This window comes from Dufourea novaeangliae, unplaced genomic scaffold (assembly GCF_001272555.1).
Source record: "Dufourea novaeangliae isolate 0120121106 unplaced genomic scaffold, ASM127255v1 scaffold21, whole genome shotgun sequence".
Classification (NCBI taxonomy): domain Eukaryota; kingdom Metazoa; phylum Arthropoda; class Insecta; order Hymenoptera; family Halictidae; genus Dufourea; species Dufourea novaeangliae.
Window position 1 is genome coordinate 4,495,398 of NW_015373910.1, and position 19,387 is coordinate 4,514,784.

A 19,387-nucleotide genomic window follows, 5' to 3' on the forward strand; every position below is an offset into this window, starting at 1 on the left:
TTTTTGTTGTCAGTATCAAAGCCGTTTGAAGTGACACTTCATGACACAGTACTTTTTTTATACACAGGTGAAAACACTATAATATTTGCGACAATTTTTTGTTCGAATTTATTTAGAAATTCTACGTCGTTAAACGGCAGTCGTTAAATAAAAATAATAGATTTCTTGTCTGTATTTAAAATTTTTAATCGTTACGTTGGTAACACTAGGTGATGGACGGAATGGCTGCTGACGGCCGCCATGTTTGAAAAAATGTTCATTACACGGAACAGATTTTATTTAATAAGGGAGGAATCATTTTAGGTCTGCTTTTTTACGACTTCGTAGTACGAAAACATAAAATTCTAAATTACGTTACTCTGTTATGAATTGCTTTAAAAGCAGTTCTTTATTTTACATCAATTTCCAGTACTTTCATATCACAATATCAATACAACGCTACAGTGACTTCATCTTCAGTTAATAAAAGTTTGTTAAAAGAAACTGAACAAAAGACAAGTTTATTTACAATTGGTAATTTTACAGGCGTATCTAGAATATATCTAGGACTCTTCATATTATGTACATACAGTTCGAGACAATGAAACGAGTGGCCTTAATAATTTCATCCTGAAAGCCCATCCGTGAAAATGCTTACAAAAATAATTTCAAATCGTTTTTCATTCAGATCAAAGTCTTGCTCATCTGCTATAAATGAATACAAATATAGGATACTATTCATACAAAGGTTTTTTCATATTTATTAAGACCATTCATCTCAAAGAAAAAAATATATACTTCTCTTTAACTTTCGTTCGATGTTCTATTACAGTCACAATAAACGTTTGGTAAGAGCCATAGACCTTATAACGTTGCTTAAAATCTTAATCATATAAATGCTTACTAAACTAACACGTTTGTAAAATTATTGTACGTTCCGAAGGTTTCAGCTATTGTTTTGCAAATAATACAGTCAAGTGATTCTCAACCGAAATGGTGCGCTAAACATTACTCGCTAAGTTCAAACCAACGTTTTAAATTAATATACACACATATACATATATACGATTAATTGTACTCGTACGAATATCAGTCGCGTGTTAAACCTCCGTTATCGCCTGCTACAAGTGTCGGAAATCTAGAATTGAGCGTCTACGAACTTAAAAAAAACATTTCCACAAGGTACCTACAATAATAGCCGGTTGAAAACGCGTCGATCCATGACCGCGTAAAAGTACAATCGTTTAAACAATTAAAAACGTCTCGGACGCGTGCAATCGGCGTCCACTTCCTAATATAAAAACATTTCTCGTGCCCGTATGTATTCCTTCGAACAATTAAAAATAATCTCAAGAATTCTCGACATTAAAATCTATGCAAGCGGGTTATCGTTAACAGACAATGAATTTCGAGTGCTTCCTAAAAATGCAATTTCTCAAGGATCGATAATAACGCGACCTTCCTGGCCGATGCACTAAGAAGGCGATAAAATATCTCATGAATTCCAAAAACAACCGTAAACTTTTATACATATATATATCAATTTTGTTCTCCTAACAGAAATCAACGCTTTAACGCCCAATGACGCCTTGAAGACGGCTTAAAGACGCCTTAGACCTAAAATAGCCGTAAAATGGGCGTCTTCGAGGCGTCATGTGCTATTTAGGAAATACGTAACATTCGGATCAACGGGGGATCACGTATAAAACAGGGTGGAGGATTCCAAGGCGACCGTTTATAATTCCGTTATGGTACAAAGACATCCCCCCTCAACCACTTTCGCGATCCGCGCGCGCGCACGCGGTTTTCCCTCTTAATTCCCGAACAGAGCGGCTTTTTGCCTGAACTGCGCTCGCCTCGCCGCCTTCTCCTCTTCTTCACGCTTTCGTTCCTCCTGCTCCATACGGATCTCGTCCTCGAATTTACTCGACTTACGCAGCTGCTCGATCTGCGGGAACAATTAATCGATGCAGAAGAAACATTAATTACCCCAGGGGCACGCTTTCACGAGTCCTGTATACAGGGTATAACAATTGTTACTAAAATTTAATACTAAAATTTAAGAGTTCTAGGTCCCAGCGCTGGATCAAAGGGGGTCTAAGGGGGACCGTAGCCCTGGACCCCATGTTCCAGGAGGCCACGTTCTGCATTTTCGATTTCGTTATGATTACATGTTATTTAATTTTATTTAAAACATATTTCAATTTTTTGAGATGTATGTATTTTGTTGTGCTGTATTACAACACCCCGCTGTTCAACCAAGGAGGCCCCCAAAAATTTCATAGTCCTGGGCCACAAAAAATTTAAATTCGTGCCCGATAGGTCCCTGAAATCGGGAGGAATTTCTACCTTTGCTTCGAAGAAGTGTTTAGCTCCCGTGACTCCCACCTCGTCGACGTCGACTTCCGTGAGCCGGGCTAGCTGGCCCAACCCAGAATCCTGTTCCAATTCGCCGGCATGCGCCTTGCGGTAGATTAGTAGAAACTGTAACAACCCAGAAAACCATTACGTGTCGGCGGATAAGATCAAACGATTATGCGCTTTGCGGAATCGTTTCTTCGAGACCTGGCGACCGTACGACGTCCTTCCGCTTCCTCTTCAGCATACAATCACGAGCAAACTCGGCTTCCGCCAAGGGAAAATGTGACGTACAAAAAGTCTACTACCACTTAATAAATTTATTTCAAGTACTGAAATAAATGTTAAACCGAATGTTAATTTGACATAAATTCCAGTAACTCCCAAAACTAAATGGTAGAAGGCCCTCCACCAACTTCACTTTTTCCCCTAGCGGAAGCCGAGTTTACTCGCGAGTGTACATTATGTCACCGCGTTATATATCTGCTCGGTGACTACAAAAGGAATAGGATAATAATGTAATTCTTTCAAGGATGAACAGTTTCACGGTGACCCAATGTGGAACGGTACTAAACAAATGTCGAAATCTCGACGATCGACGTTCGGAATTATTTATTCGTGACCAGGTTTGCAATGATTATTGGATTGTTCTGGTTGGAGTATTGTTACAAAACGCAGAACCACGCAGGAAACTTTCGCTGGGGACATGCTGGACGCGTCACGGGGGATGGACGAATCGCGAATGCGAGGACACGCTCGCGACGCCTGAAGGAAAGTCCACTGATGCGAATGCATTACACCGTCGCCGGTGCATTCCTACGTGACTTTTCGCGGGCTCGAAAACAAAGCGTATATAAGTACAGTTTGCATGCACGCGACCGACGGTTTCGTAGATCAACGTGATTCACGGCGTCTGGCTTGAACTCTGGGTGTACGTATGTGTATGTATAGCTGGGAGCACAGTTCACCTTCCTCCTTACTTTATTAGTCATCGTCCTGACGATACAGATCGCTTGTCAATATTCCTTGCATCATACGAATCCGCTTGTGTTGTCACTGTCCTGTGTTAACTATATTTATTTTATAGTTTGTTGACTGTTATAGGGACGACCGACAATCCACTTGGCAATGGCGCCATTAGGGTCATTTACATCAAACAAAGGATAATTGGACGAGCGAAGTGAGTCCTCAATAGGTCACCTCTTGCACTTTTACGAGTACTACTTTTTTACCTTTCACATTAAGAAGTAATATCATTAATTTCATCATATAAAAATCATTAACCCCTTAATTTCTGACTGGCAATCATTTTCCCTTTGATTTATGATTTGATCTGTGTAATAATTCTTGGTAACAAATTTCATTAACATATAAATTAATAATTTTTAAATATAAACAATGTATAACTTTATCTCTTAACTGGCCAATCCCTATGTGCGAGTCCTTTCAGGCTTCCACCTTTTGTAATCTTTCCGATATGCACTATCCTTATCGTAACACATACTGACCGACCATCGGTAAGTAGATGCACAAACTATGGTAACACAGTGTCCATAGTTCGCCGTAATTTAGTTCATGCAGTGACAACTTTACCCTGGTGTGAACAAAGAACATAAAATTCACCCCCCAGTCAACGTGTCAGCTAATTCAAATAATACTCACAAAGCTATAGAAAAATAAATAAACATGACTGGAATCGAGAACATCGAAAATCTGAAGGCACACACAGGGATGATTCGATCAATCTAACACGCTATCCCGTATTTGGATATCCTCCCCCATTTAGAACGTGGGGTGTTTTCAGGTCACTTTCAGCAGCTTGAACGGCAGACTTCGTTAAAATAGAATGCCACGCAGAGACCCCCACGAACGTACCCTAACCACGCGAACGGAGAATAAACAGTGTGGCCATGGTCGAGTTTCATGCTAAACACCCCGTTGGGCTGGACTATTTTTACGAAGGGCGGTGGCACGTGCGCTCACGCATCTCAACACTTTGATCGACGGAACCACAAGATTTCCACGCGCAGTTAACATCCCTTTATTGTTTGCAATGGAATGTAAACTGGCACGCCAAGATTTATCATGAACTTGTTGGAATATCTTTTGTTAACGGTGTATGTTTTAAATCCAGTTACTGCTGTTTCTGCCACAATGGGATAAATAGCGTTCCTTTTTCAAGCTGGACAAAAGTCTAAAAGTAGCTTACATCGAATTTTTTCTTCTCTTATTATTAATGTATTAAAATTATTAAAACAAGACATGTAACCATTCATCACTTGATGACTAGGCGAGTAAAAAATAAAATCTTCCAATCTATTATATAAAAGTTAAAAATCATCCAAACAAAATAAGATACAGCGATTCCATGGTGAATGCGACACGAACGACGGCATTCTTTTGTCCAGCTAGCTACCCTATTTGTTCCATTGTGCGATATTGGTTCAGCGCTGAAAGGCTTCACCCAATCCGAAGACACGTCTCTGATTCCAGGCCCAAAGTCACCTTCACTCCTGAAGGTGAAACCGTTGAAGGGTAGCGGTAACCATCGCAAGAAAAGAAACCGTTTCAGTGGTGCAAAAGTGAAATTGAAACGGGACTGACCGTTAAACGCTAACCGTCCAAGGGGGGCCGTATAACGTGCTGAGGAAAGTGCTCATTGTGGGCCCGCGTGGGCTTCCGGTAAAATGGAACCCGTTACACAAACAGAATTGATTTCCTGCTGTTTATTATACAAGGTGAGTCACCTAACGTTTGCACCTCAAATATCTTTCTCGTTTTTAAAAATACATCAAATGTCTTAAGGACAAAGTTGAATGGTTCAATGGGGCTCACACGATGCTACAACTTGATTAATTTATTCCAAGTACTGAAATAAATGTTAAATTGAATGTTAATTTGATATACATTTCAATAATTCCCAAAACTAAATGGCAGAAGGTCCTTTCCTACGTCACTTTTTATGTCGTTAGATCTCTTTCCCGAAAGATGCACACGGGGCGTAATAATAAACGCATGAAATCGCGAACCTCGCGGAAGGAAATACGTCCGTCGCCGTCCTCGTCCACTTCCTGTATCATCGCTTTCAACCCTAGGTGAGTCTGCGGCGCCCCCAGGACCTCCATCATGCGTTTCAGCTCGGCCAGATCGAGGAAACCATCGTGGCCGTCGTCGAACCTGCGAAACAGAATTATAGATTGTTAGCATTTTTCCGTTGAACCGAAGCTAATGGAAAACGTGAGATGATATTAGATGTATACAGGGTGTTCCAAAATAGCTAAAACTCCCGGAAATGAGGGGTTCCTGAGATGATTTGAAACCATTTTTTCCTTAGAATTGACCCGAACAAATAGAGGAACCAACCTAAAAAACAAACCAGGCAATAATCGAGAGGAGTCTGTAACAGGCGTTGGACAAAATTTGGCCTTGCAGATTTCGCTTCCTGATGGTTCGAGGATCTGACCCACATTTGAATACGATCGATCGAATCAGACTACATTTACTATTGACATTTTTCACGTAGTTCGATCCAATCGGATGGATTCAAACTATTCAAAAGGGTATTTCGCGATTCTATCGTGTCGTGTGACACGCTACGTTGAATCGACAGACGTCGTAACACTGTGGAAAGGTATATTTCGCCGCAGCCTATCGGAATCGTTTACACGGAAAGTCGATTTCACGAGCTTCCGGTTTGCAAGCGACCGCAACAGAGGGAACCGTTGACAGCCCCTCGGGACTTTCGAAATCATTGAGACCGCCGTCGATCGTTCTCACGCCCCTCTATTTCCGATCTAATTACATTACGGTCTAATTAAAGTAACGAGTTACGTGATTACACAGCCAGGAGAAACGCTTTCGCTGGTAGCTATGTATATTATCGTTGCGTATGGATGCGTATTTCAATAATTTCTATCTAATTAACTATAGTATGCATATTATGGTAAATACTCATTAACATACCACCGTACAGTAAATCCTCGATAAGTGCTCGATGGTTCCCCGGCACAAAACAGTAAATATTTCATAAACAAATGACCATGTTTGTGTTCACAAATCGTACGATTGTAAAATAATTTAATAACACTCATCGAGGATTTATTGTAGTAGTAAAGATCTCATTACGAGTCGCACAAAAAAATCCAGGTAAAACACTTCGATGGTGAATTACCTCCTTGTTAACTCATTCCTCCCCATAAAAATTCGATAATCGTACCACGTACGTTCTCCAGCTATTAATTATTACATAATCACCGCCACGGTGCGCAGATATATGAATCGAATCACCGCTCAGCGGTGCACGTGATTTACGGTTTTCTACTTCATTCCGCGGTTTCCCCCCCTCCTCACCGTGATTACATTCCAGTCGCTGGCTCCTTTCTTCGCGATAGACGCCCCGGATAATTGTATACAATTATCATTTTAATTCGCGGCACGCGGAACACGCGGGGAAAAAAACAATCTCTTTCGACTGTGAAACGTTTTTCAACTCTGCGACGTGTTTATATACCCAGACAAGGCTTTTCCAGGAGCCGAGAAAATTGCACCGACGATGTATGGTAGCTTTTGGTTTTTAATTCTATATTTTAAGTCGCATCAAGTACGAATGGTTATTAGTAATAAATCGTTAAAATAAGTGTACTAAAATTGTTAAATAAAATTTAATTAACAAGCAGCATAGTTGAATTGAAAGTGTAATTTATTAACAATTATCAATAAACTGTGGCTTTTATGCATTTACAGCCTATAAATGCTCTGTGATATATGATAACAAAACCAAACTTTCATTGGATCCAACGAGATTTCTATTTTATTCTGAACACAAGATAAATACATTCGGATAGGGATGTACAGTAGTATTAGGTAAATTTAACGAATAAAGTGACTTGTTGAGATTAGTCTAGGTAATCACGAAAGAAAAATTGAGTTCACTGAAAGTGCGAAAACAAGATTTTGTTATCTCCGCGTACAAACTGGAAATACTGATACCATCATGGGCGTAGCCAGATTATCATTCAATGGGGGCAAAATTTGTCTTATGGTACATTTTTATAATATGTATTATTTTTCTCCTCTGGAGGGGGGGGGGGGGGGGGGAAAAATCCAATTTTTCTTCAAACACTCAATTGACACTTCAAAATTGGCAATATGATAATTAATTGTAGGTAACGGTTCTAATACCACACATTTAGAGATTAGTGTAACATTGAAATGTTATTTTTTTTTTTAAAATACGTATATTGAATGTCCAGTTAAATTACCGTCGACGATTTTAATCGAACACACGTTTCTGGAGACTCGTTTTCGTCGACGGGAATCGCTCGAAGGTCGAGGTTACGCGTTTACGAGCACGGTCAAAGCCAGGCTGTGATCAATAAATAGTGGGAGAGAGGCGTATACAGATATATACATATGTATACGCGTTTCTACGGTGCTCATCGTATCTCTTTCCCCCTCCAAGCGCGAAATCGAAGACGCTCAGTACGAGATTTCACGGATCGTTTGAATAATAATCAGCCGAGAGTGCTCTATTGCGGCGTGGGAATTTCAATTATTAAGCATTCAGTTATAGACGGTCGTTTCAATTATTAAACATTGAATTATAGACGATCGTTTCAATTATTAAACAATCAATTATAGACGGTCGTTTCAATTATTACACTGGATGATCGAATCACCTGGATAAATTCATAATTTTACAATTTTAACTGTACATTTTATAATTACGTAAGGTAAGTTCGATTTATTTTCGTATTTCTAGTGGACAATTATTAATCAAAAAACTGTCCAGCGTAAAAACTTTTTAACTGACTTTTTAATGAGGATTAGCACAGTAATAGAGCTTGGAATTCTGAAGCCAATGATATTTGTTTTAAGCACTTATGGCCATTTGTTTATGAAATATTTAATGTTCAGCGCCGAGAAGCTTACGAACACTCATCCAGAATTTACTGTATAAGCTGTTATGACTTTCAAAATATACTATGAATATAAGGCAAAGTTATCGAAGTTACATTGGCAAAGTAAAACAAAAGTATTCGATCCTAGGATCTCCGATTTATCAGCCAATTTTACGTGGGCACTCCTTAATTCAGGACATTATGGACTTTTCTCTTCTTTTCATTTTATTATCTTCTATTCCAGAGTCCAAGGATTATTTTAACCAGAAACATCGTTCACGATCTTACGTGCTTGGTGTATCAACCACGAAGAAAAAGGAGGGATCAAGAAACCGGAAGCTCTGAGACATCCAGGAAAATCATTCCCGTAAATCCGAGAATTCAGGATCCACACGGCGCTCATCAGGATGGATGAAACGAACCTCTTCCCCCTCTCTGTTTGATCTTTAAGCTTAGACTTGACCTTTTCGGTCTCTTTTATATTTCCCTGGCTCTGACATCACTCGCTTCGTCGTTTCACCGGGAGCAAAATAAGAACGATAAAAATGTGCGCGGGAAAATAAGAATGATAAGAATGTGCGAGGGAACCGTATCTCGAGACTTATAATAGGAGGGGGGGGGGCTGAAAGTTTCGATACCGCATTCTTAATAACAAAAAATAATGATATGTCGTTGAAATACTGGGTACGAAGAAAAATAAAAATTGTTCAAGAATTTTTTTCTTTTAGGTTATGGTAGATTGCCCTAGGAATCGCTGGAGGACCCTGGCGGCCATTACGTCGACGGTCCTCGAGGACCAGAAGGGTGACATATAGGAGTTGTGCACTATTTAAACAATTAATCACTTTAAACTCTACTTAATATTTATCATCAATAATTAAGAGATAAATAATAAATGACACTTCCCAAATAGCACAGACGCCTTAAAGACGCCCATTTTACAGCTATTTTAGGTCTAAGAGGCCTTTAAGCCGTCTTCAAGGTGTCATTGAGCGTCATGTGCTATCTGGGTTATTTCAAAATAGCAACTAAAATGACAGTGATAAATTATTAGGTTGGTTCACATGAAATGTTTTCACAAAAAAAAACTAATAATATTAAACAAATCAATATATCCTCCATTCTTGTAGAAAAAGTGTTCCCGTGCTGTAGAAACTCAGTTACAACCTTCGACTGATTCTTCATTCCGTCCTCGAGACAAGAATATATACATACATCTCGGTTCCCATGAGACACAACAATAAAACAATAGCCAGAGTCGACGTTACTCACAGGATAACCCGACGCTAAGCCACGGATTAATCCCGAGCTAGAAATTGTTCACCAGGTCACGGGATCCTTATTCGTCGACGACGATTTCATGACGTGACTGGTAACGTAATTATCCTTTAATCGGGGCCAGGTAATCTTGCATAGGCTCAGGTACATACACTACTGGTCATAAATAGACTGCGGATTTTTATGCAAAATAACGTTTTATAAAATGATTTATAAAGACAAGAGGAAAAATCCGAATTTCCTTTTTCTCTAGAGTATCTCATTGGGTTAAGAATAAAAAAAGGATATTGAATGTTCAGTGCTGATAAACCTTCGAACACTCATCGTGGATTTACTGTATTCTGTTTCGATATTATAAAAGTCACAGAATCAGTACTATCTATAAATTATTTCCAATCACTCTCAGCGTATTAGTTTTATCAAATGTTTGTAGAATAATATTTCTCTTTTTCTTTAATTATCAAACCTGGTCCCAAACTTTTGGCCGATAGTGTATTCTTTCCAGGATAAATTCTTGAATCGCGCACAATCATGCCGTGTTCATGGTCGGTTTTCCAGGAGCAGCTCGCGGGAACTGGGTCAAGGTGGTTGGCTGGTAAGCACTTGGCTTGATACTACGTTTTCCTCTCGCCCTTCTGCCATTCTTTCCAGGATCGATCCAGTGGCGATCCTCCTCCTTTGCCTGCGGCTGAAGCACGTCATCCCCTCGCTGCGGTTCGATTAAATACGTCCTTTGAACGTTTCTTACAAATTGTTTGTTCCTTTATTATACTATGTGACCTGGGTCTACGGAAAACGGTGGTGAATGCGTCAAGGTAGGGTAAGGGGCCCAAATTTCGTCCCCCCTTAGGTTTTTTGGTTGTTGTTGGTAAACAAATGTACATTACAGCCTGACACAGATTGTATAGTCATTTTGAAACCTTTATTACGAAATGGAATTATCACTTTTTTATAAAAGTTCATAAAAATAAAATCAAAGATAGAAGTACAGAATATATTTTTCACTTTTCAAAGTATTCCCAATTTCGTTCCCCAAAATTTTCATGTTTAAACAGCTTTCAGTTGGTTTAAATAAATTTTATAGTTGACTTTTACAAGTTTAGAATATGTTTAATTCATTAATTTTAAATATTTTAAAAAATATTTTAAACTGTTTTAAAATGATTATTGGTTCTTACTTTTACGAAAAAAAATGTTGTACAAGATAACAAAAAGATGCAATGAGCGGGATAAACGGTGTTATTGTACAGATATAACCCTCGTATAACAAGGTGGTAGGTCCCTAAAGATTGCTGTGTTATGCTAATTCCAAAAAAAAAATACAAAGGCAAAGTTTTTCATATGAATCTTCACGAAAATTTTTACCAATACTGATACACGTGTAGGTGTATATACATGTTAATAGAATAGAAAAATTGAACACGAAAATACGACTGAAAAAGAATGAAGAAATGGAGGAACCAAAGTGCAATCTGGCGTGACTGCTGAATAAAGGTAAAAAAAAAATAAAAGAGTCGACGGGACGATTCCATTGTGCATCAGCCTTAATACGCAGTGGGTGGTGCTCTTGCATTGAAGACGTGCTCGAATTTCGCTGAATCGCGAGACACCCGCGATACATATCCCATTGAAACGTGGGGGGTAATGACCAGTATTCGATCAACTCTGTACAAGTCTCGAAGCGAATGGAAAACCTAGAAATTGTCTCGTTGGGCTTATACGTGCCTCAATTCCACCGTTAATTCCTTCTTTGTCGTCTGACAAACATGAAAACGGAATTACAGAAGAATTCTAATCGTTGCTTTCCATCGATCGATTGGAAAAAAAAACAAGTTTAATTACACTGGTCGACAAATTTTAACTTTTTATTTGTCTTGTAACATCCAATTTCCAGTAGCTGATTCTAAAAGGCTTTTCTACGCTACTCTCGATTTCCGTTATGGACCGAAAACGAATTCGTGTGTCGTTACGACGAAAATAATATCATTTTGGTCACGACACGGCAGCTAGTTTGGCGACAGAGTTGTCGCATAACGACACAAACCCTGGGCGGACCGTTACTTCGGAACGCGATTCGCGAACATCACGCGTGCCGAATACACAAACGACATCTGAATATATGTATATAATTGATAGCGTGCTCTACGCCGTGAAGATATCTCGTATCGATCCGACTGGAAGCGTTTTGCGGTCGAGGAGACGACTGGCGTGAGAATTCATTGGATTGGCCGAAAGATAACGTCGTATTTCTTCGGAAAATAATGTTTTTATTAGTTTTCTATACAAAGCATAACTCCTAAGTGATAAAATATGTAAATACAGGAAATCCCCCGTGAGTGTTCGAAGGCTCTTTGGCACTGAACATTAAATATAATTTTAATATTTCATAATCTAATAACCATATGCGGAAGAAATAAATATTATTGGCCTGAGAATTTCAATTCAGAAAAAAATGTTAATTCGAATAACAAATTTTAACCACAATACTGTTTTTTATGAACTGAAGACGAATCTGTAAATCGTTTTTCTCAAAACGTAGCTTTGGAATAAGAAAAATATTTTTTAAACAAAGTTGCAAATTTTCAACTTTTGAAATGTTTTGCGCTTCTACAGTAACAGTTATTCGATTGTTTTTAAGACGAAATAATTCCCTGAACTCTTCCGAACAAAATTATGTTAATTGTTATTGACTGCGGATTTTATGCATTTATAGACTATACTGTATGTCTCTAAAATACAGTGAAAAACAAAACTTTCAGCAGATCCAATCAGTTTTCTAAGTTATTCCGAATCTAATATGATACTTAAGAAAAGAAACAAATTCCTACATTTGCTGTTTTCTGTATGAATTGCTTTAGAAAATACCATTTTGCAGAAAAATCCGCAGTCTAGTTGTTATATTACGGACACCTAAATATGTTTAAATAATAATCAACGTAGCTATAATAATCAAAATAAAAAAATGTTTTCCCGCGAAACCCGCCTCATCGTACGCTCAATTGTCTCGTATAATAGGAATCGTCGAACGAATTAGGTGCAATCTAAACGCCGTTATCTCGCAATCCCATTTCACCTGTAAGAGATGGAGACCGTTCAAGCAACTACCACTGACGCCGCTGTAATTCAATCACGCGTTCCGTTTGAAAAATTTATCATTGGAAGGAGCCTCCGCGAGCACGGAGTGACGAATCGATCTGTGAATCACGCCGTGACACGAGACGGGTTACGTACACAGAGCATACATTACACACAGTTACACTGGTGTGAATCGAAGCGTGTTACGTCGAGCGTTAGTCACAGAGCAGTGCAACCCCGATGACTTCCGGTACCGCCGTTCAGTTAGGGTTGAATCGATACCACCAAGGTATCGAAACAAAAGTGTCGATACCTACTTGTATCGGATTATATTGATACCCAATCTAACCTTGATATCCAGCACAAAAGTTGTTTATACCTTGAGAACAAATAAACTACAATATTATACTCTATATATTTATTTAAATATATAGCCATATATACCTATATTATTTTAATATTGAAAGTATTTAAATACACATTCCTTAATTATTAATATAAACAACATTGTTTTGTGTGGAAAGTAATTACAATATCAAAACAAAAGTTGTTTATATTAATAATTAAGGAACGTGTATTTAAATATTTTCAATATTAAAATAATATAGGTGTATATGGTTAGGTGTGAGCTTTCAAAAATGGTATTTTCAAACCATAACTTTTTTTTTTAAATATAGAACAATGAAATATTTTACTATTTAAATTTAACAAATTTAATTCAATTGCGAAGTCAAAGACTGACATTTAATATTATTATTGATAAAGAAATTATTTATGTTACTGATGAATCTTTATTTATACCGTTGTTTTTTACCAAAATAAGGGACTTTCCAATATGTCTAAGTACAACATCACTGTCTAAAGTTTAATAATATTCGGCATTTTGAGTGCAAAAGTAGCACTTTTTTCCTTATTTCGTGAGTTTCTACCTAACTGCGCGCTATATCATGTGTCCGGTTTCACGCATTTTCGGAACCACGCGTGGCAAGATTGAATTCCAAACGACACGTTCCTGGAACACGTGACACGCGTGACAGGAGAGCACGTGAGGAACCGATAACGTTTTACAGGCTATAATACGCAATTTATTCGAGTAATATTAGGTTGTTGCACGTGAAACGATCGTTTTATTACCGTTACTTGATGTTATGTCGGACATTATACGAATTTTATTGGACGAGGTAAGATTTAACAGACTCTATTACACGTGTTTCGTTGAAATAAAAGCGTTAAATTGACGCTCAGACGTCATACTCCACCTCAGTATACGTAAATACTATACTTGCGAATTGGAATTTTAAATTTTCAATGATTTAACGATTTCAAGAGAATAATACCAAACTGAACTCATACTTTTTAGAGTAAAATGTTCGGAATTTTAATGGCAATTATTGCAAAAGTCAGAAATAATTTCTTAACTACGAAAATTATTTATAAGGCTATAATGAATTTCAAAATCAACAGACGAAACAATGATAATGATCCAGGCAATGAGCTTCGTATTTAACCGATAAATCTTCGTACTTTCAATTGGAAAAATTTCAATGAACACATGTTTTGAAAGGTTCCAAAATTCAAATCCAATACCGTTTAAAAAATTGGCATTCAACGCATCACGACGGATATCAAACAATTTCCCAGGGGAATTATCCCACACACGCGTGCAATATCCTTATTAATCACCGTGATTATTAACAATGACAAATAACGACGTGCACCGGGCAACGATTGAGAACGATTTGGAAGGCGGAAGCAATCTATCGTTACGTATTGTTATATTACCGCTTCCATGTTGTGTTTCGTCGTGTGGACCCTACAGAGCACACATTGGGCCTGAAAGATCTATATATCATATTATGTTTTATGTTACAAAAGAAATTTCTTTAGCCTGTGTATTTATTGTTCATTCCTATCTTTATAGGAAGTATAGATCCTAATAATTGTTGCAATTGTAAGTTGATTAGTGTTCGTGTAGAAAACAGTATATGGAGTAAATTTTCGATGAATCCTCAAATTCTTCTTCGTACTGAACATTAAATATTTCATAAACTAATGACCATACTTCGACTCTACTCAATGTTCGTAATGTTTAAAATACAATATATGAAAATAAAATTGGCCGTATGAAAATTAATTGACACGTGTGTTTAAATATTTCACATTTAAAATTTTTTCTGTTTTCATTCCCCAGTTTCAAATCGGATCCAGAGAAATAGGGATAATGTTTTATATCTGCACGTGAGAAGAATCGGTCGGAACCGTGTGTTCAACGTTTCGAACGGGTCACGATTTTCCCCGTGTCGGAGCCGTGAAAGGTGGAAAAGATAATAATAAAGCCGCAGAACGAAGTTAAGAGGCGGTGCCCCTCCCCTAGCCCTCCGTTTTACGCGCTGAAAAAAACAGCCAAAACGAATTCCGCGAGGCGAGGTGAACAACCAAGCCGTTCGCCTGCCCGTTGCGTTTTCTTTCGCCGATTTGATAGGCGACAGGGTCGTTAGCTACCGTGAAGTACTTACTTACGACACGATTTCTAAATCGAGATTTTTTTCTTACGAGACGGCCGCTAGCGAACCGAAATCGAGATCTGATTATTGTTACCAGAGATCAGTGTTCAACAATAAATAGTAAATAAAACTAAAATTTCATTTGTAAATAAGAATTAATACAGTTATTTAAATAAAAGTGATTTCAACGATGCTAGGAATAAATTATTTATTACTTCTTATTTCCAAATAAAATTTCACTCTTTTATGTAGATGGTGACCAGACCAATTTGGTATAAGGTCACTTTTGACCATTTTATCCGATTGTACACTTTTAGTGCTTGGTTCTGAAGAGAAAATTACGTTAGGTGACGTAGTGGTAAAAGTGCTAATGGAACGTCTAAGGTTCACAGGTTAATCACAATTAGAATCGAGAAGGTACCCAAATGTGTTTCCAATGTCTCGGTTAAATGGGTCGATTATCCAGACGATATTCACAGTTCTTCGACACGCTATCTTTATTATGACTAAACATTAATATCACGAGCTTGCCAAATGGATTTTGAAACGAGTATTTAATTCCTCTAATGGCCGATCGAAGCTAATGCATTGTTCCAGACAGTTCGTTTTGAATTCACGAAAGTTAGAAAGGTGCCTGAGCTTGTTGGTAAGTTGATACAGGTGAAAACGTTGGTTTCTTCGATCTAGCTATATACAAAGAACACGCAGTTCTCTTCGAATTTCAAATAGATCGTAAATCGTCTGACCAGCTTTTTCCGATTTGGTAGAAAACAGGTTGGCTGAACGCAATACAACGCGTACCTCTGTGACATTCGAAGAGTCTGTAGGAAAAACGATCATAGTCCATTGAGATTTTAGCATAATATTTTTGAGCTTAGGGAAAGTTATCGAAGTGTACCATAATAAATGGAAAGAAACGTGTAGATGTCAGAAAAATAGTATTTGTTTCACTCGCATATGACCATTAGTTTATGAAATATTTAATGTTCAGTGCCGAGCAGCCTTCGAACACTCATCGAGGATTTCCTGTATAATAAAAAAACATGTATACACATCGAACTGTATACCCCCTCCTTTTCGAAGTTGATCAAAAAGATCGATTTTTCGCTGTTAAATCAAATGAAAAATTTGGTTAAACACAGATCGAGGTAACGCGGACACGAAAGTAGGAAGTGGGCAGCAGATAACCACAGCCCACGTTGACGCATCCAGTATATATGTACCAAGCGAGACAAACTATACGGCCACTATCAAATGTCAGCGAACCTATATTGTATATCGGACACCACGGATACAAAAGCCGCCGCGTATTTATAGTCGTTCGAGCGCGATAAGCGTTTAGTCGGCTATCGGAGCATCGGTTTTCCCGAGAGTCCTATCGTATCAGGATTAATCATTTCTTTAGAATAGAATCTTTCACAAGACGAAGAGAAAATCACGTTTCCATTTCTACCTGTCTAATTCCTTTAATCTGACATCGCTAGTTAACATTTTTTACAACGATTCGTCACGTGCGGTCGTTTTTGAAGCGTTTCCTGGTACACATGAAAAGGTTGCCTTAAAAGGTAATTGCAGAAAATCAAATCCACTTAGGTAATAAGATTATTGTGCCAAGAGTATTATAGAAATGATATTTACTGAAAAATAATGGTTGGTCTCACATGGACACGCAACGTAAAGGTGGATCCTTATCATCCATTTTGCGAACTTCCTCGAAGAAACATTTCTCGCAGAAATCTTCGATACAAATGGTGTGAACGTAACCGTAAAAAAGTCCACCGAGGAACATGTTGAAGATGTCTAGAGACCTAGCTGGCGTTAACAGATAACCGACGACCCTCAGCCTTTATTTCCGTTCTCTCAGGACTAATCCCGCTTAATCCAACCGAGTGGCAACGAGCCACGTCGTTCAATTATTTATGCGATCGACGACCAGATAGCCAATAAATCTCGCGGCAAGAGAGTTTCACCGATGGGGGACGACACGAGCACGCGCGTGTAGGTACGTTAACAGGGCCGCTCTTGACGGGGGTGTAAAAAGTGCCCACACACCTGGGGGGCCAATCCCAGGGGCGACCTCAGACTATTTGTTATATGTTAAATTTAATAAGAATAACAATCAAAACTTTATTGACGATTCCTAAAATTTTAAACAAACAAAATTCAATTAAATTCGATTTATATGTAATCTTTGGATACTACAGACCAAACAAGCATATAATATTTACAGACCAAAAAAGCATATAATATTTAGCTATATTTATTGGATTCAATTCCTGTAGGTTATTAATAGTCTATATTATCAAATAAACATACTTTTGTACCATATGGTGCTTAGATAAAAATTAATTAAACACACTTTTATATAGATATAAAATTAAACACAGCAGTAATTAAATAATATTGAATTAATAAGTGCGGCCATATTGTTTCTGCACCGAGGTGACCAACAATCCAGGAACGGCCCTGTGTACATATCGTGCACGATAGACGATACACCTCGGCCAGAAAAGATAACTGCGGAGTTGTCCTTGTCGTCAGAGAAACTAGCTACCCACTTTTCCCCCCTGGATCTCCGTGGTTTCCACGGGCTGCTTATGGTTATGGATACGGGATATTCATTATCCTGCGAAAGTCGTACATCGATGGATCGTTCCTCGAGATAACTTGTCTGTGTGTCACCGTGGGTCACCGTACGTAGTACTCTCGGATTGTAATAAAGTTCACTGAAAAGTAATGGCGCATTCGCAACGAAAATCTGTATTTGTTAGATGACCTACCTTCTGAGTCGCTAAAGACCCTAGCCGATAAATGTAATTCAGTTACTGTCTCCAAAAACAAATGAATCAGTAGAGACCAATTACGTAGTGGCTAAGGGCTAAAGGCTAAGGGTCATGATCACCTCATTAAATATGACGTACCTATTTACAGGGTGTCTCATTTAAGTGTGACTCCCAAATACCTTTCTTAATTGTGACAACACAAAAAAATATTGTACACACATTTGAAAACAAATCTCTGTCGAAATCAATGTCCTTCAGTCTAATTTTCGTTTTCTTATGTCACTGTAACAAACTTCGGATTCTACTTAAACGTCTGCATTCTAGTGACACAGATCCCTTGTTAAGGGGATACTCGTGGAGTCTCACCTGGATACCAGAATATTTTTAAGAAAACAAAAATCTTCGCCCATCCCAAAAATTTGGAAATGAAATGGTAACGTTGCCCCGAACTGTTGATTGGCAGGGGCAGATCCTTGTCTGCCCTTGAAATGAACAGGGAATCGAGGATAGCCAATATCAATCTAAGGAAAATGCAAGTTGATTACCAGGTAGACATTAATTAAGTAAATGTTGGTTACTCAGGTGTATCTTGGTGATGTGCACACAACACGACCAAAATAAACTCATTCCTATGCGTTTCTCGATGCAACTCGGTCATTCTGCGAACGTAGTTTCTGTTTAGACGTAGAATTCCGCACAGAGAAAGAGAGGTACCTAGTCACAGCTAAGGCGATGCAAGTCTTACTCGCCTTACGACGGCTCGCATCTTCCGCGCAATTTAACACCCGCGTACGAAAACATTCCCACAGCGAAACTGTCGGCTCGTAAACACTATGTTGTTTAACAATATGATATTCTGACGTTACACGAGATTATACAGTACGACACAGCTCAACATGGCGTAGAGAATTATGGTAGACTTGTTTGTCCTAAAATAATATAGCAAACCGACTTATCATGGCCAATTACACTAGGTTAGACTTCACTATATTTGCAGTATTGCGTAATTCACCGTGGTATTGTGCAATTCACCGTGATATTCTTTAATGAATTATTTTTGCGATACATATGAATGTATGTACCCTCACAAGCAAACTCTGCTTTCGCTAGGGGAAAAAGCGGCGTAGAAGAAAAGTCTTCTACCACTTGGTAAATTTATTCCAGGTAGTGAAATAAATGTTAAATCGAATGTTAACTAGGCAGACATTTCAGTAATTCCAAACACCAAATGGTAAGAGGCCCTTTCCCTGCGTTACTTTTTCCCCTAAGGGAAGCCAAGTTTGCTCCTAAGTGTAAGAGGAAGGATCTTCTGCCATTTGGTTTTGGGAATTATTGAAATGTATGTCAAATTAACATTCAATTTAATATTTATTTCAGTGGAATAAATTTATCAAGTTGTAAGAGGCCCTTCCTCTATGTCACTTTTTCCCCTCGCGTAGTCAAATCATCGACAAAAATCACCGCACCGTGAAAACTCCGTTTCAAACCGACAACCATGACATTAAATACA

The 19,387-nt window shown here is 38.2% G+C and overlaps 1 protein-coding gene across 2 annotated transcripts in view; it reads right to left on the reverse strand.

Moving 5' to 3' along the window:
- Window positions 1–484: 484 nt before the first annotated feature.
- Window positions 485–19,387, reverse strand: part of LOC107194200 (EF-hand domain-containing protein D2 homolog) — a 22,473-nt gene continuing 3,570 nt past the window's right edge. For both annotated transcript variants that reach the window (XM_015583787.1, XM_015583788.1), the window contains 3 exons: window positions 5,367–5,514; window positions 2,329–2,463; window positions 485–1,927 (listed from right to left, as the gene is read on the reverse strand). In XM_015583787.1, the coding sequence (XP_015439273.1) occupies window positions 1,793–1,927; window positions 2,329–2,463; window positions 5,367–5,514 (418 nt within the window). In that variant the 3' untranslated portion in view covers window positions 485–1,792. The remainder of the gene's footprint in view (window positions 1,928–2,328; window positions 2,464–5,366; window positions 5,515–19,387) is intronic.